The following is a 12,156-nucleotide window of genomic DNA, read 5'->3' as shown; positions in this document are numbered from 1 at the left end:
CACGTAGGTGCTACAGAACATCATGCTGGGGCACAGTGACATCTTCCAGCATCTGAGAGGCAAGACTGCCACTGACTGGCTGTCTCTTGTGCCCCCAGGAAATGGCAAATCAGAGCCACGTGGGGGCGCCCTACTTGGATGATGTCCAGGTGAAGCGGAAGTGAGCAATCGGTACAGTGGGGCAGGAACCATCAGCGGGATCGCTCCTTTCAGTACTTTGAATCCGCTGGATACTTAAGTAAACGGATGTCAGGGAGGAGCAATTATTTGCAAGCAATTTTCACAAATCCCTTCCCCTGGGAGTTCCCTCCCAAGATTATGAAAACATCAGTCACACACTTAAAGAGAATCTCTCAGCATCTGCCAGCAGGGGCAACCCCCTCCCACCCCGGGGATGGGTCGGCAGCTCTCCGCCTTCTGCAACTCCACCAGAGGCCACCTCCGCCTCGGGGAGGGGAGGGACGCGCTCTGAGGACTTGCGCTGTTGGTTCCCTAGATTTTCTAAGGATCCACACACAGTTATAATTAATTCTGTTCTGCCGCGGCACATTTTGTTCCGATCTCAGTAGAGATAGTTTTGTGTTATGACTTGCCTACGGTTTGATTTGTGAGTGGGTGTGTTTATTCCTCTCCTGCTGTGTAGAATGGGGGGGGTGTGGCTAACACGCTTGCGCGAGCCGGTGCCTCGCAGCAACAGGAAGTGTTTGGACTAGGAGCCAGAGTAGCTGGGTCGAGTCCTGGGTCATGAAGGGGTGGGACCTCCCGGAGTCGTGGAGCTGAGCGCTACGCCCGGTGGGGACATTCAGGAGGGAGGTATAGGATTGCCCGCTACAGCGCTGAGTGGCTGTTGTCTGTCCGGTCACAGGATCAAGGTTTTGTGCACTGGAGGCTCACCCGGGTCTCAGAGGGGATGCGGATCCACGTCACATTCATGTAGCTGTGTAGAAGGTTCAGCTTGGCTTCTAGGGACAGGATGAGGCTGACAAAAAAACACTCAATGAAAAGTTTAGCTCCGGAGGTGACAGGAGCTCACTCGCCTGCGCATGCGTGCAACCTCTCCTCTCCCTGCCCTTTAGTCCCCCAAACCCTAACAAGAGTCTCGTCACCATCACCCTCCCTCAGGGTGTCGGGGTCAGGACTAGACTGAGAGGCAGGTCTTACTTGGCTAGCCGGGCATTGTCGTTGTCATCTTTTCCCCACTCCCAGTCCTTTCCCGGGTCCACCGCAAAGTGCAAGGGCAGCAGCTTGTGTTCCGAATCCGTCAGAGGGATCACAGCTGAAACAGAAGAGAGAGCCACGCGGTGACAGGCAGCTAACCGTCTGCCAGGAGGCTTGGGCACACCAGCAGAGCTCAGAGCTCTGGAAGAGAAATTAAAAAATAGCTGTCCCAGGGCAGGTAACCCAGTGGAGACAGAAGGTCGACTCAAAGCTTGCATACCACGAGTGTTAAGACCACAGGCTCTAAACTCGAACACATTAACAATTTTCTATTATGTAGGCAAAGAGCAAGCAGGTGGAGGCATCACCTGGACTGTCTGGATCTCTTTCTGTATCTCTCTGCGTCAGTATGAGAAAAAGCTATGGCTGCTTCTGCTATTTCCAAGGAAAGACCCAGGCGGGTGTGGTTAGTCATGGAAGCCACCTTTGCCTCCATTTCACCTCAGGGAAGGGCAGAGTTTGCAAGTCAGGAGACCTGTGTGCAGGGCTCTACTGTGGCAAGACTGCAGGTGGGGGCTGCAGATTCCCCTGACCCTTCCACAGGGAGCTCACCTGTGGGACCAGGCTGCAGGCTCAAACAAAAGCATCTGGTGATGAGTCCAGGGGAGGCCTCTTTAAAAGGGGGGCCTTCTGTGGAGATGATGATTAGGTGGGGGACCTGGCCTATTATTTCTCAGAGGAGTTGGTTCCCCACAAAGCACCTGGACAGAAGCACTCCAGCCTCAAGAGATCAGCGTGGGTGGGTGTCCTGCGATCTGACAGACGTTCCTGAGGGGGTCCCCGATACCCAGCAAATGGAATCTTTAATGTCATATCTGCCTTCTAAGGGTGTTGCCAGGGGTAAAGATCAGGAAGAAGTGTGGAGGTGGTTTCCAAATCCCACCTTCCTAATGAGTACCAGTCTCCTTTGTGTCACTCCATTTAGTATGCCTCACCCCTCTGGAGTCTCACCACAGCAGAGAAGCCCAGCCCAGAGCCTCTGGCAGCTGCTTTGTTCCTTTGCTTGCCCATAGCCTATGATTCACACTAGCAGTGCCATGGTAAGAACAAAAAGGCAAACAAAACACAGAAAATCCAGGAGCCAATACTGCAAAGTTGAGAAATTGAATACGACTCAATGCTGCCCTCTAGTGTCTCTAAAGAGATGAATGCAAACTGCTCCCTCCCTCTTTCTTCCCACCTCTACCACAAACAGAAGAAAGGCACTTTTGCTGATTATCAGCCAGCGTAGGGATTTTCCTTGTGTGTGGCCAGGGATAGAGCAGTTTAGGTGAGGTCTGATGGGAGGAAGGGGCAGGGGCCTCTCAGCTTCAGCCTTGATGTCGCTTTCTTTCCAAGGCAGAGGTCAGCCTGTCCTATGGGTCAGCACAAACACTGAGGCTTTAGTGTGCCTTCCCACCGTGGCTGGGGGCAGCAGAGTGATCTTACCAACACTGCATACCGGACTCAGTAGAATTGTGACCCCTAGGGCTCTGTACTGCATACAGAGGGCCAGTGCAAGGGCCCTGAGTCAGGATGGAGCTATCAGGACATTGTAAATATGCATCCCTGTAGATCTTGAAATCAAAATTGTTATAGACAATAATAACTTGTCAGGAATAGTTCCTGTCGGTATAATTTGGGCTCCTGGGCTCTCTTCCCCTTCATGGGGCGGAGTTGGTTGGGGAAATGCCTGCCTGCTGTGACTACACTCTCCATCCTCTTAGCAAGGGTGTGGGCTGCAGAGGGGTTTGCTTAGCTGAATGCACAGGCTGTAAGTAAAGTAATGTGGTAAGTTCAGGGCAATATGGCTAGGCTGAGAGGACTTCCCCCTCTCTGCCCATGTCTCCTGCGAAGAAGTACAAGACAGGAGCAGGCGCTTGAGCCCCACTTGGAGAAGAACTGTCTGCTACTCAGAACTCCAGTGCAGGCTTTGTGTACTTGGGGACCCAAGCTGTATGTTGTCAGCCACTATGGTTTTGTTTGGTTTCTGATAAATTACCTAAATTAGGCCATCCCAGCCTTCTCACCTCCCCGTTAGTGTGCCTGGGGATTCTGACCCTCAGCAGATAGCCCGGACTGGTTCCCGGCCTGTCCACTCTGAGAAGACAACTGAAACGCACCTGAAGATTCCAGTGCTGGCTACTTAGAAAGAGCCTGACAGTCTGTCAACTCAGGTCTTGGGGAGAAGAATAGGCCCTAAGTCCGGGGCTGGAGACATACACTCATACCTGATCTTTAGAGTATGAGCTGATGCCTGTTTGAGGGCCGAGGAACGGAAAGGCCAGGGACACCTCAAAAACAGGCTGTCCCTTTGTACATGGGAAATCCTCTGTTGAACATCTGCTTTACCCAGGCAAATAAATGGCGGCCTGGTAGGGCGCCCCCTGGTGGCAAATGCCAATAATAGCAACAGCTTCCAAAATAGGCCTGAGGATTGGTTTGCTTTGGAAAGAACTCTCTCTTACTTTTAGCCTGTAAGCCTACTTACTACAGCATCTCCAACTAGCCCATGAAGATTTGGAACTTTCATTTTATGAAACACAATAGATATTTCTGCTTGAGGTGTTTGCCATTACAATGAGAAAGCTGCAAATCTTCAGCATTTCTTTAGCCTATCCCTGAATGGACGGCTCAACCAGTCTAAGTGTCTCTGATTCTAAGGAAAGAAAAATGCCTCTGAGAGAAGACAAGAGACAAGGGAGGGGTTGATTCGACCCCATTAGGAAGAACTTAGCTAAATGTGTCACACGCATGAAAGAGAAATGCAAGCAGTGAAGTTATATAGTCTCTTCCTCCAGAAAGGAGAATTAGGAAACCGCTCCCGTCTATAGGACTGAACATGGTGGTCACAAAAAGGATGGGTGAGGAGCTAGAGGAATGGCTCAGTGGTAAACTCTCTGCCTTGCAAACATGAGGTTCAAAACCCAGGACCTATTAAAGGCTAGGTGCAAAAATTCGTGCCTGTAATCTCAGGGCTGGGGAGATGGAGACAGGAGGACCTGTCTTGCTATACAGCCAGTTGAGCTAAGTCAGCAACAGACCATGTCTCAAAATATAAGGGACAAAGTGATTGAGGAAGACACAATATTGACCTTTGGTTCCCACAGGCACGAGTACACGGGTGCGCCCTCCACCTCCCCTGAAGTGTTCTCTGCAGAGTTTGCTGTCTTCTCTCCACTAAGGAGCAGGAGCTTACATTGGAGAGTTCAGGCCACAAACACAGGTATGGAGGTATGGTTAACACAGTGCTCTATGCTACTATGCCTAAGCAGGTACTCCCAGTTGGGGGTGACCTCCCTATGTGTCCTCACAGATTTCAGCATGCACACTAAATTAAAGAAAAAAAAGTGTGCCTGTTTCCAGGAATGAAGTGATTTCCTCTGTCTTTCCTTTCTTAGAAAATGACTTTCAGCAAAACAAAACAAAACAAAACAAAACAAAACAAAACAAAGGAACACTCTAATGTATTGACAAGATTTTAACGCTGGTGTGCAGGCATGACGTTGTTCTCTTTGGTTTGAGAAAGCATGCCTCCTGCATGTTGTCAAGCTATTTTACTAGATAAAGAATTTGAGAGTTTTTCTTTCAGTCTTTAAAGATACCACTTTGTTTCTTGTGCCTTACCTGCTTTATGAAAGTCATTATGATACCAGAGACAACGGTAAAGGGGCCGATTCTCTAAAGAGACCCAACACTACCACATTTATACACACATCTCATATCACTTTGCAGTGTTAAAGCAAGTGCAGCCCACTCCCCTTTGTCTGCATCCCAGTACCCCCAGTGGGTACCCAAACCCACAAGAGGTACCAACCTAGACCCAGCAGAAGTGTTGCGACTATTGGGGATGGAACATAAGATATTGGTTGATGTTATAAACTATCCATCTATAACACCATGGGCACATGCAGGATTTGATACCTGATTTTAGAGAAGAAATTTAAGTATCAAAGAGAAGAGCTAGAAATAAAACAATAACATTAAAAAAACAAAAACAAATGAAGCCCCACAACAAACTAAAACTGAAATGAAGAACAGCTTTGAGAGATTTATAGCCAAGTAAAGACTCCATGAACATCAAGACTGACCAGTCACAATCAGCCAAGCTGCAATACAAAGTTCGAAACGTTGGGCAGGAGGCAGAGCACCCCAAAACTGCAGGTCAGTGACAGACAACTTAAGATTGTGTAGTGTTACTCCAGAGAACTGAGAGCGAGGCAAAGAAAATGTCAAAACACGCACGCACGCATGCACGCACGCACACCAAGCAAACCCACCCCACCACAGATCACAAAAGCCATGAAATTATCACCAGGACAATTTGAGCAGCAATGTGACAACAGATACATCCCTCCCTACAGCAAATTAAAACCCGGAGAGCACAGGCACAGAGGAAAGAGTAGTTAGATACAGAGAAAAGAGAGTAAGATTTGGAGCCTACAGTTGAATGGTAAACAGATAAAGCAAAAAATAACAGTGGCATCTTTAAAGGGATGCAAGAAAAGCTGCTAATTCTGACTCCAGCAAAACTCTGAGATGAAGGTGATTCAAAAGCTTTTCCAAACCGGAAGGAGCCAGTTACCTGCCTGCTGCCCTGCAGTGGGCAGTGTTAAAGTCTCAGGAGGAGAAGGAAGGTGTCTCCAGCAATGACTTAAAGTTAGGGATGGGAATGGGATAAAGAAGGGGGAGGTCATTTCCCTTTTCTCTTCCTTTTAGTAATTCTGAGAGCCAAACCTCTGCAGCCATGAGAGCAGAACTGGATCTCGAGAGCTGGGTGGATGTGGGAGGTGGGGGGGTGGGGATGGGGGGGCAGGGGTAATGTGTGGAGCCGAGAGTGAGAGGATTCTGGGGTACAGTTTCCCCTCATCTCTGGACATAGATAATATCCCTTGAAAATAGAATAGCCTTAAAGATTCTATCTGTAAACCCTGGATAAACTGCTAGTAATGAAATATTGGTAGGTAAATCACCCGGGCAAATAGAGTTACTAAGTACAATTAATCTAAAATAAGACATGGAAGGAAAATAAAGGAGCAGGCAGAGCAAGGAGAAAAGATTAGCAAGATGGTGGTTTCCACTCATCCTTACTCTTCAGATAATTAAATACAAACAGTTAACACTGTCAAGGATAATTATTGCTAGATTGGGACTAAAGCAAAACGAGGAAAGGTAGCTTGCACCACTACACTAATTCCATAATGAATCTAAATATATAGGTGTTTAAAAGACACTCCCTAATACAAAGAGCCGGGGAAGCTACCCAATACCAGACAAAGAAGTTTGGAAACATGGGTACAAAGAGGAGGACCACTACATAACAACAACTGGACCAGTTCTCCAGACAGTCATGTGCAAATAAATTGCTTCCAAGTGCACATAGCAAATGCAGTAGCCACCGTACCTACATCTTATGGGCCCATGGATGCCTGAGCAATGGTGCCCACCCTCTCACAGACCGTATTCTTTCCTATGTGACCATACCAAGGACGGAGTTGAATTTGTAAATTAGTCACAGTAAGAAATTTACAGCAATAACGAATGAAATAGAACAGTAGAAGATATACTGAAATAAAAGCAATGTGAGTGTGGTCTCATTTGAGTTTTGGAATTTTCCATTTACTATTACTATTACTATTACTATTACTATTACTATTACTATTACTATTACTATTACTATTTACTATAGCTGAACGAGGGTAATGGGGCCCACAGGTGAGCTGGGGATGTGGGAGTGTTCTACCGTGCTAACCACCACAAAAGGAGAAAGGCCAAACATGTTTGCTGGACACTTGGCCACCCTTGTCTTAGTAGCTGACAGAATATCTGCCACTTCATTGGTGTGTGCCCTACCCTAAGTCCCACTAGCCCAGAAGCACAACATAAGCCTGGAGAGATACCAGCAGCTGTCACCTATATGGAGTGAACTGGCTGTGGGCTTAGAAAGCTAGGCGAATAGGAGTGTACCCAGGTGCCAGCCTCTCCTTTAAGCCCTACCCATCCTCTCCTGAGCTACCCAGCAGGTGCAGACTCCCAGATGCCTCACCAGGCTTCCTGAGAGGGCTGTGCTACTCCTCTCTGAAGACCCTGGTTGCTACGTCCAGGTATCTGGTAGATGGCACATTTGGCCAGCATCATTCAACTAAGGCATGCACTGAGGACACCCTATGCAGGTACAAGTGGTGCCACCAGCTTTTAGAGGCCAGGAACTCAGGACTGTCATTAAGGCTGCCTCCTCCCTTCACCTGAGGGCATCTTTAGCAGCACAGATCCTTTCATTTCTGAATGGTGTCCAGTGCCACTAGCTTGAGCTGTTGTGGCAGAACACCATAGACTAGGTGGCTGGTAAACAACTGAAATTTCTTTTCTTCTTAGTCCCAGAGGCTAGAAATCCAAGGTCAAGGTACAGGCAGATTCAGTGTTTCTCAAGGGTTTGCTCCAGGTATGCAATCGGGTGTAGAGCCTTTTAGCCATTAAGTTCACCCACAGGCTCTGGCCTCCTTTCAATCTTTTGTGAAGTTTGTGGGCCAAGAGTTAAGTGTGCCAAAACACAACAGCCTGGGCTGTAAACTAAAAGCCCTAGGACCCTCAGCCTGGCTCCTCTTTCTCCATCAGGTGGCGGTGGAGTGTGGGGAAGTGAGGAAGCCATGAAGGAATTGTATAAAGGACAAAGTTCTTAATGAGTGGACACAGCCATGTCAAGGACCAATGCCTCAGACCCATGGGAAATTACCACAATCCCGTTGTGCCAGGGACAGAACGGCAACACCTTCCTCTGGCCCAAGTACAGCTCTTCACAAATGTCGGTCAGTGTGCGCACTGTTAAATGAACTGGAGGTTAAAGGCATGCGATCGGGGCTGGAGGCATGGCTCAGTGGTAGAACACGGCCCTCGGTTTGGGCCCCAGCATTGAAAAAAAAAAACAAGTCCCAACTTATTGGCCTGGGGAATACTAAAACACAGATTAATGTTTGTTTTTACCCTGGGTTGCACATCAAATGTAGCTGACGGGGCTGGAGAGATGGCTCAGTGGTTAAGAACACTGTTTGCTCTTCCAGAGGACCTGAGTTCAATTCCCAGCACCCATATGGTGGCTCACATTTGTAATGGGATCTGATGCCCTCTTCTGGAAGGTCTGAAGACAGCTACAATGTATTCGCATATATAAAATCAATAAATCTTTTAAAAAATGATGTAACTGACAAGCTGCTTATGCACTTACTGGCTCCCCTAGACCTCCGGTGCCTCATTTTTACTAATGTGTGTAGTGTCTAAGAGACAAGGTTGCCAGCTGCTCTTGGTGAAGTTCCTTTCTGTGTTGACTGACTATTGCAATAAGCAAATCGTAAACCTGACCATCTGCAGGCCTCCCCCCAAAGTCTGAAGCTGCCTGGTGCCAACCTTATTTCCTCTCCCAGCACCTGACCTGATGCTCCAGGGAAGGGCATCAGGATGCTCCAGGGTTTCTGGCCTGCGGTGTAGCCCAGCGGCTTGTATTCGGGAGGGACATCTCAGCAATCACCTCACACACTCCTTCACCTTTGTGGGGTGACGTAGCCCTTGCTCCCCTCCTCTAACACTGAAAACTCCTACATCAGCAGGTCAAAATGCTGTGTGAGTCCATGTCCATGCTCTCCTGAGACACCACTTCCTCAGGGCCCTCTCTAGCGCTCGCACACTACCCAATCATTGAGCGGCTGCCTTTGGAGGGCAAGTGTCCCTCTTTAGAAGGCATGATATCACTCATCGGTCACTCCAATGGTATGTGACTGTGGCCATTTCCTGGTGATGGGCTCTCCTTCCTCATGTGCCTCCTCAGTAAGATGGGGATGGGAGATGATGAAGGCTAAGATGTTACCTCTGGAAAGAACTTAGAACCTCACCTGTGCATGGAAAGTGCATGGTGTGAGATCATCCAGAGCCTGTGGACCCAGCCCTGTTGTTCTAGCTCAGTGCCAACATGTGGGACAGAGAATGCCCATACTCTCTGCACCCAGTGCAGTGAGACCAGGTGAGACTGCACTCGTCTTCATGGGCACTCTGTCTGGAACTGGTTGGTGTTTTGGGAAATCTCGCCATCAAGTGCAGACTGTTAAGTATTTGAGAGTGTCACTCAGGACACTTGTAACCCCCATCCGTAATGATGCATTCAGATATGTGGGTCACACAGGGTGAGGACCTGCAGGCCACAGCCCACATTAGCTCATCACACATCAGTGCTGTCTGGATAACTGGCCCGTGTTGGTTGGCTTTTTGTCAACTGTCAGGAGCTAGGGCCATCTGGGAAGAGACTTCTCAGTTCACATTGGCCTGTAGAGAAGCCTGTGGGACATCACCTTGATTACTAATTGATGCGGGAGGCTGGAGGACCCAGTGCCCAGACCATGCTACCCTTGGCAGGTGTTCCTGGGTGGTGTCAGAAAACAGCTGGGAAAGTCACGGAGAGCAAGCGGGGAAGCAGCACTCCTCCACAGTCTCTGTTTCTGCCTCCAGACTCCGGCTTTGAATTCTGCTGTGACTTCTCTCAATGATGGACTGATACCATGGTGTGTAGGTCAAAACAAAACAAAACAAAACAAACAAAACAAGCAAGCAACACACACATGCACATGCACGCACACAAAAAACAAAAAACCCCTACCAAACAACAGAAAAAAACAAACAAACCCCCAAACAAACAAAGTATCCCTTTCCTCTACCATTTGGTTTTGGTATCTTCCCAGCAGTAGAAGGCAAAGTAGGAGAGAAATTGGTACCAGGATCATGGGTGTCTGTTTCCCTGGACCTATAGTTACAGGTGGTTGTGAGCTACGAAGAGCTGGGAACTGAACTTGGGCCCTCTCCGAGAAAAGTGACTGTTCTTAGCAACCGAGTCATCTTTCTAGCTCATCTGTGAGGATGGATGGTGGTTTGCAAATAGTGTCATTCTTCACTCAAGCGGGGTGGCACTAGAGGACAGCCCAGAACAGGCGAGGTGCTGAGCTGCCCGTTAAACTATAGGTTTGGAAGGCTGGATGGACCCAGAGCTCTGCAACTGTCTGGGAAGCTCTAATATGAGGGTTGGAAACAGAGGACTGTTCCTCTGAGTCAGCTGCTGGAGGCCACTGCCAGGGCATGGGCACACTCTACTCTTGAATCTTGAACTGGACGAGTGTGGCAGTGACCATTAGGTAGAGCCTGCACCCACAGACAGCAGCTGCGGACCTCTGATATCCACTCATCTGGCTGAGAGCCTCGTAGCCAGCTGTAGTGTTTCCAGACAAGACTTGTTGGTGAAGATCCAGGTCCTGTATTTGGGCCTTTCCCTGGGTGAATGGACACTGCAAGTGAGAGGGTAAGATTCCCAGTGGAACTGTCTGGAAACACAGACAGTTTCCTCCCGCCCCTCCGCCCTCACTATAACCTGCTTCTCAGGCTCCTCCATAACCAGGAAATGCCAATTGGGCAGCACAGCTTAGCGAGGTAAGATGCCAGCACAAGTCCTTGAGGAAGCGCAGCCTTTCCTGTCAATGGAAAGGCAGGCACAGGAAGGAAAGGCGTTTGGTTGTGCACATAGCGCAAGGCTGCCCCCAGCCCTGATCCAGACAGCGCAGGCTTCTTATTCTGCCTTGTTCTGGATAGCACGGGGCCACTTGGCACCACAGTGGACACACAGGCCTGCTCTGCTAGGTCATCAGCCCTAGACAGCAGCCTGTTACCTTTGTCCATGCTAGTTTGTTTCTGGGTACGCCCCTCCTGCCCTCATCACATCTGACTGCTTCGTTAACTTCCTGCCCGGCCACTGGACTGACAGTACAATGTACTGAATGCTCACCACACGTCTTATCTTTCTACTGCTGTGAAGATACCAAACCAAATGGTACAAGAAGGGGATATTTTGTTTGTCTGGGGGTTTGTTTTGTTTTACTGTTGTTTGTTTGTTTGGGTTTTTTGTTTGTTTTTTGAATTGTGGCCTGCTGGGGTTCCTTTCTCTAAAAAACACAGGGACTGACTTTTGTTCCTGCATCACAAGACATAGGACCTCAGACTAATGGAGGGAGCAGGGGACAGAGACCCATCTACCACAGCTCAGCAGCTGCTGCCCCAGGTCAGGGTTCAGGTGGCACAGGGGATGGACCAGGGAGGCAGGAACTCCTTCATCTGAAGGCTTCTGCAGTTTTGTTATAGATGGTTATGGTTTAAAATATTACATAGAAAATTCCAGAAATAAACAATTTATAAGTTGAAATTGTGCATTGTTCTGAGCTGTGTGAAGAACCTTCCCACCTCTCATGCATGCAAACCATCCCTTTGTGCAGCCAGACCACACAGTAGACACTGTCTGTGTCTGTCTGCAGTCAGTACCCGCCTGGGCCGTCAGCCCGACTGCTTGTGCATGCCTCCCCTTATCTGAGGGCTCCAACGTACAAGGCAGCAATAATGGAACTGAGACCAGCAAGGAGAAGCTAGGAAGTACTTCCTTGAGGCAGAAAGGGGAAAGTTTTCGACAGTACAAGGAGGAAAACCATATGCCTGCTACTAAGGTCCACAGCCACAGTGAATCTATGCACGAAGGGAGGGGGGATCTCTGCTAATTTTGCTGCTGTCCCAGAGGCTGCTGAAGTCCAACCCACAGCATTGGTGCCCACAGTGGGGAAGCCACGCACAGGGACATTGGAAAGTGCCCACAGTGGGGAAGCCACACACAGGGACAAGGCATTCAGGTTTCGGGCCATTCAGAATGTCATCTAGCCATGGGCGCCTCTGCAGTGTCTCCCTTGGGTGATGGAAGAGCGGCTATTGGTAAAGGCTTATCCTCTGTAGAGCCTGCATCCTCTCTAGGGCTCCAACTTGGCCTATGAGGACTGTTAGGGGGAACATGCAGTCCTGGGCACACAGTGACCTTGGAGGCAGGACCCATGGGGACCATGGGAGGACTCAGAGAGCCACAGAAGTCAAGAGTTATCTGCACTATGTTCT

General features: G+C 48.9%; 1 protein-coding gene and 1 long non-coding RNA gene across 2 annotated transcripts in view; one reads left to right on the top strand and one right to left on the bottom strand.

Moving 5' to 3' along the window:
* The window catches only part of Otud7a (OTU deubiquitinase 7A), a 336,492-nt gene that overhangs the window by 10,402 nt on the left and 313,934 nt on the right, over nt 1–12,156 (bottom strand). Inside the window, 2 exon segments of the mRNA NM_001447212.1 lie at nt 895–979; nt 1,162–1,276. Of these exon segments, the coding sequence (NP_001434141.1) occupies nt 895–979; nt 1,162–1,276 (200 nt within the window).
* Nucleotides 728–8,390, top strand: LOC134483597 (uncharacterized). The gene is made up of 5 exons (XR_015646844.1): nt 728–813; nt 1,499–1,615; nt 4,308–4,423; nt 7,813–8,003; nt 8,256–8,390. It is a non-coding gene; the product is annotated as an uncharacterized LOC134483597 (long non-coding RNA).

Source organism: Rattus norvegicus, chromosome 1, assembly GCF_021556685.1.
Source record: "Rattus norvegicus strain SHRSP/BbbUtx chromosome 1, alternate assembly SHRSP_T2T, whole genome shotgun sequence".
Classification (NCBI taxonomy): Eukaryota; Metazoa; Chordata; class Mammalia; order Rodentia; family Muridae; genus Rattus; species Rattus norvegicus.
Note: the sequence above shows the minus strand (reverse complement) of the source record. Positions and strands in the feature narration are given on the sequence as shown.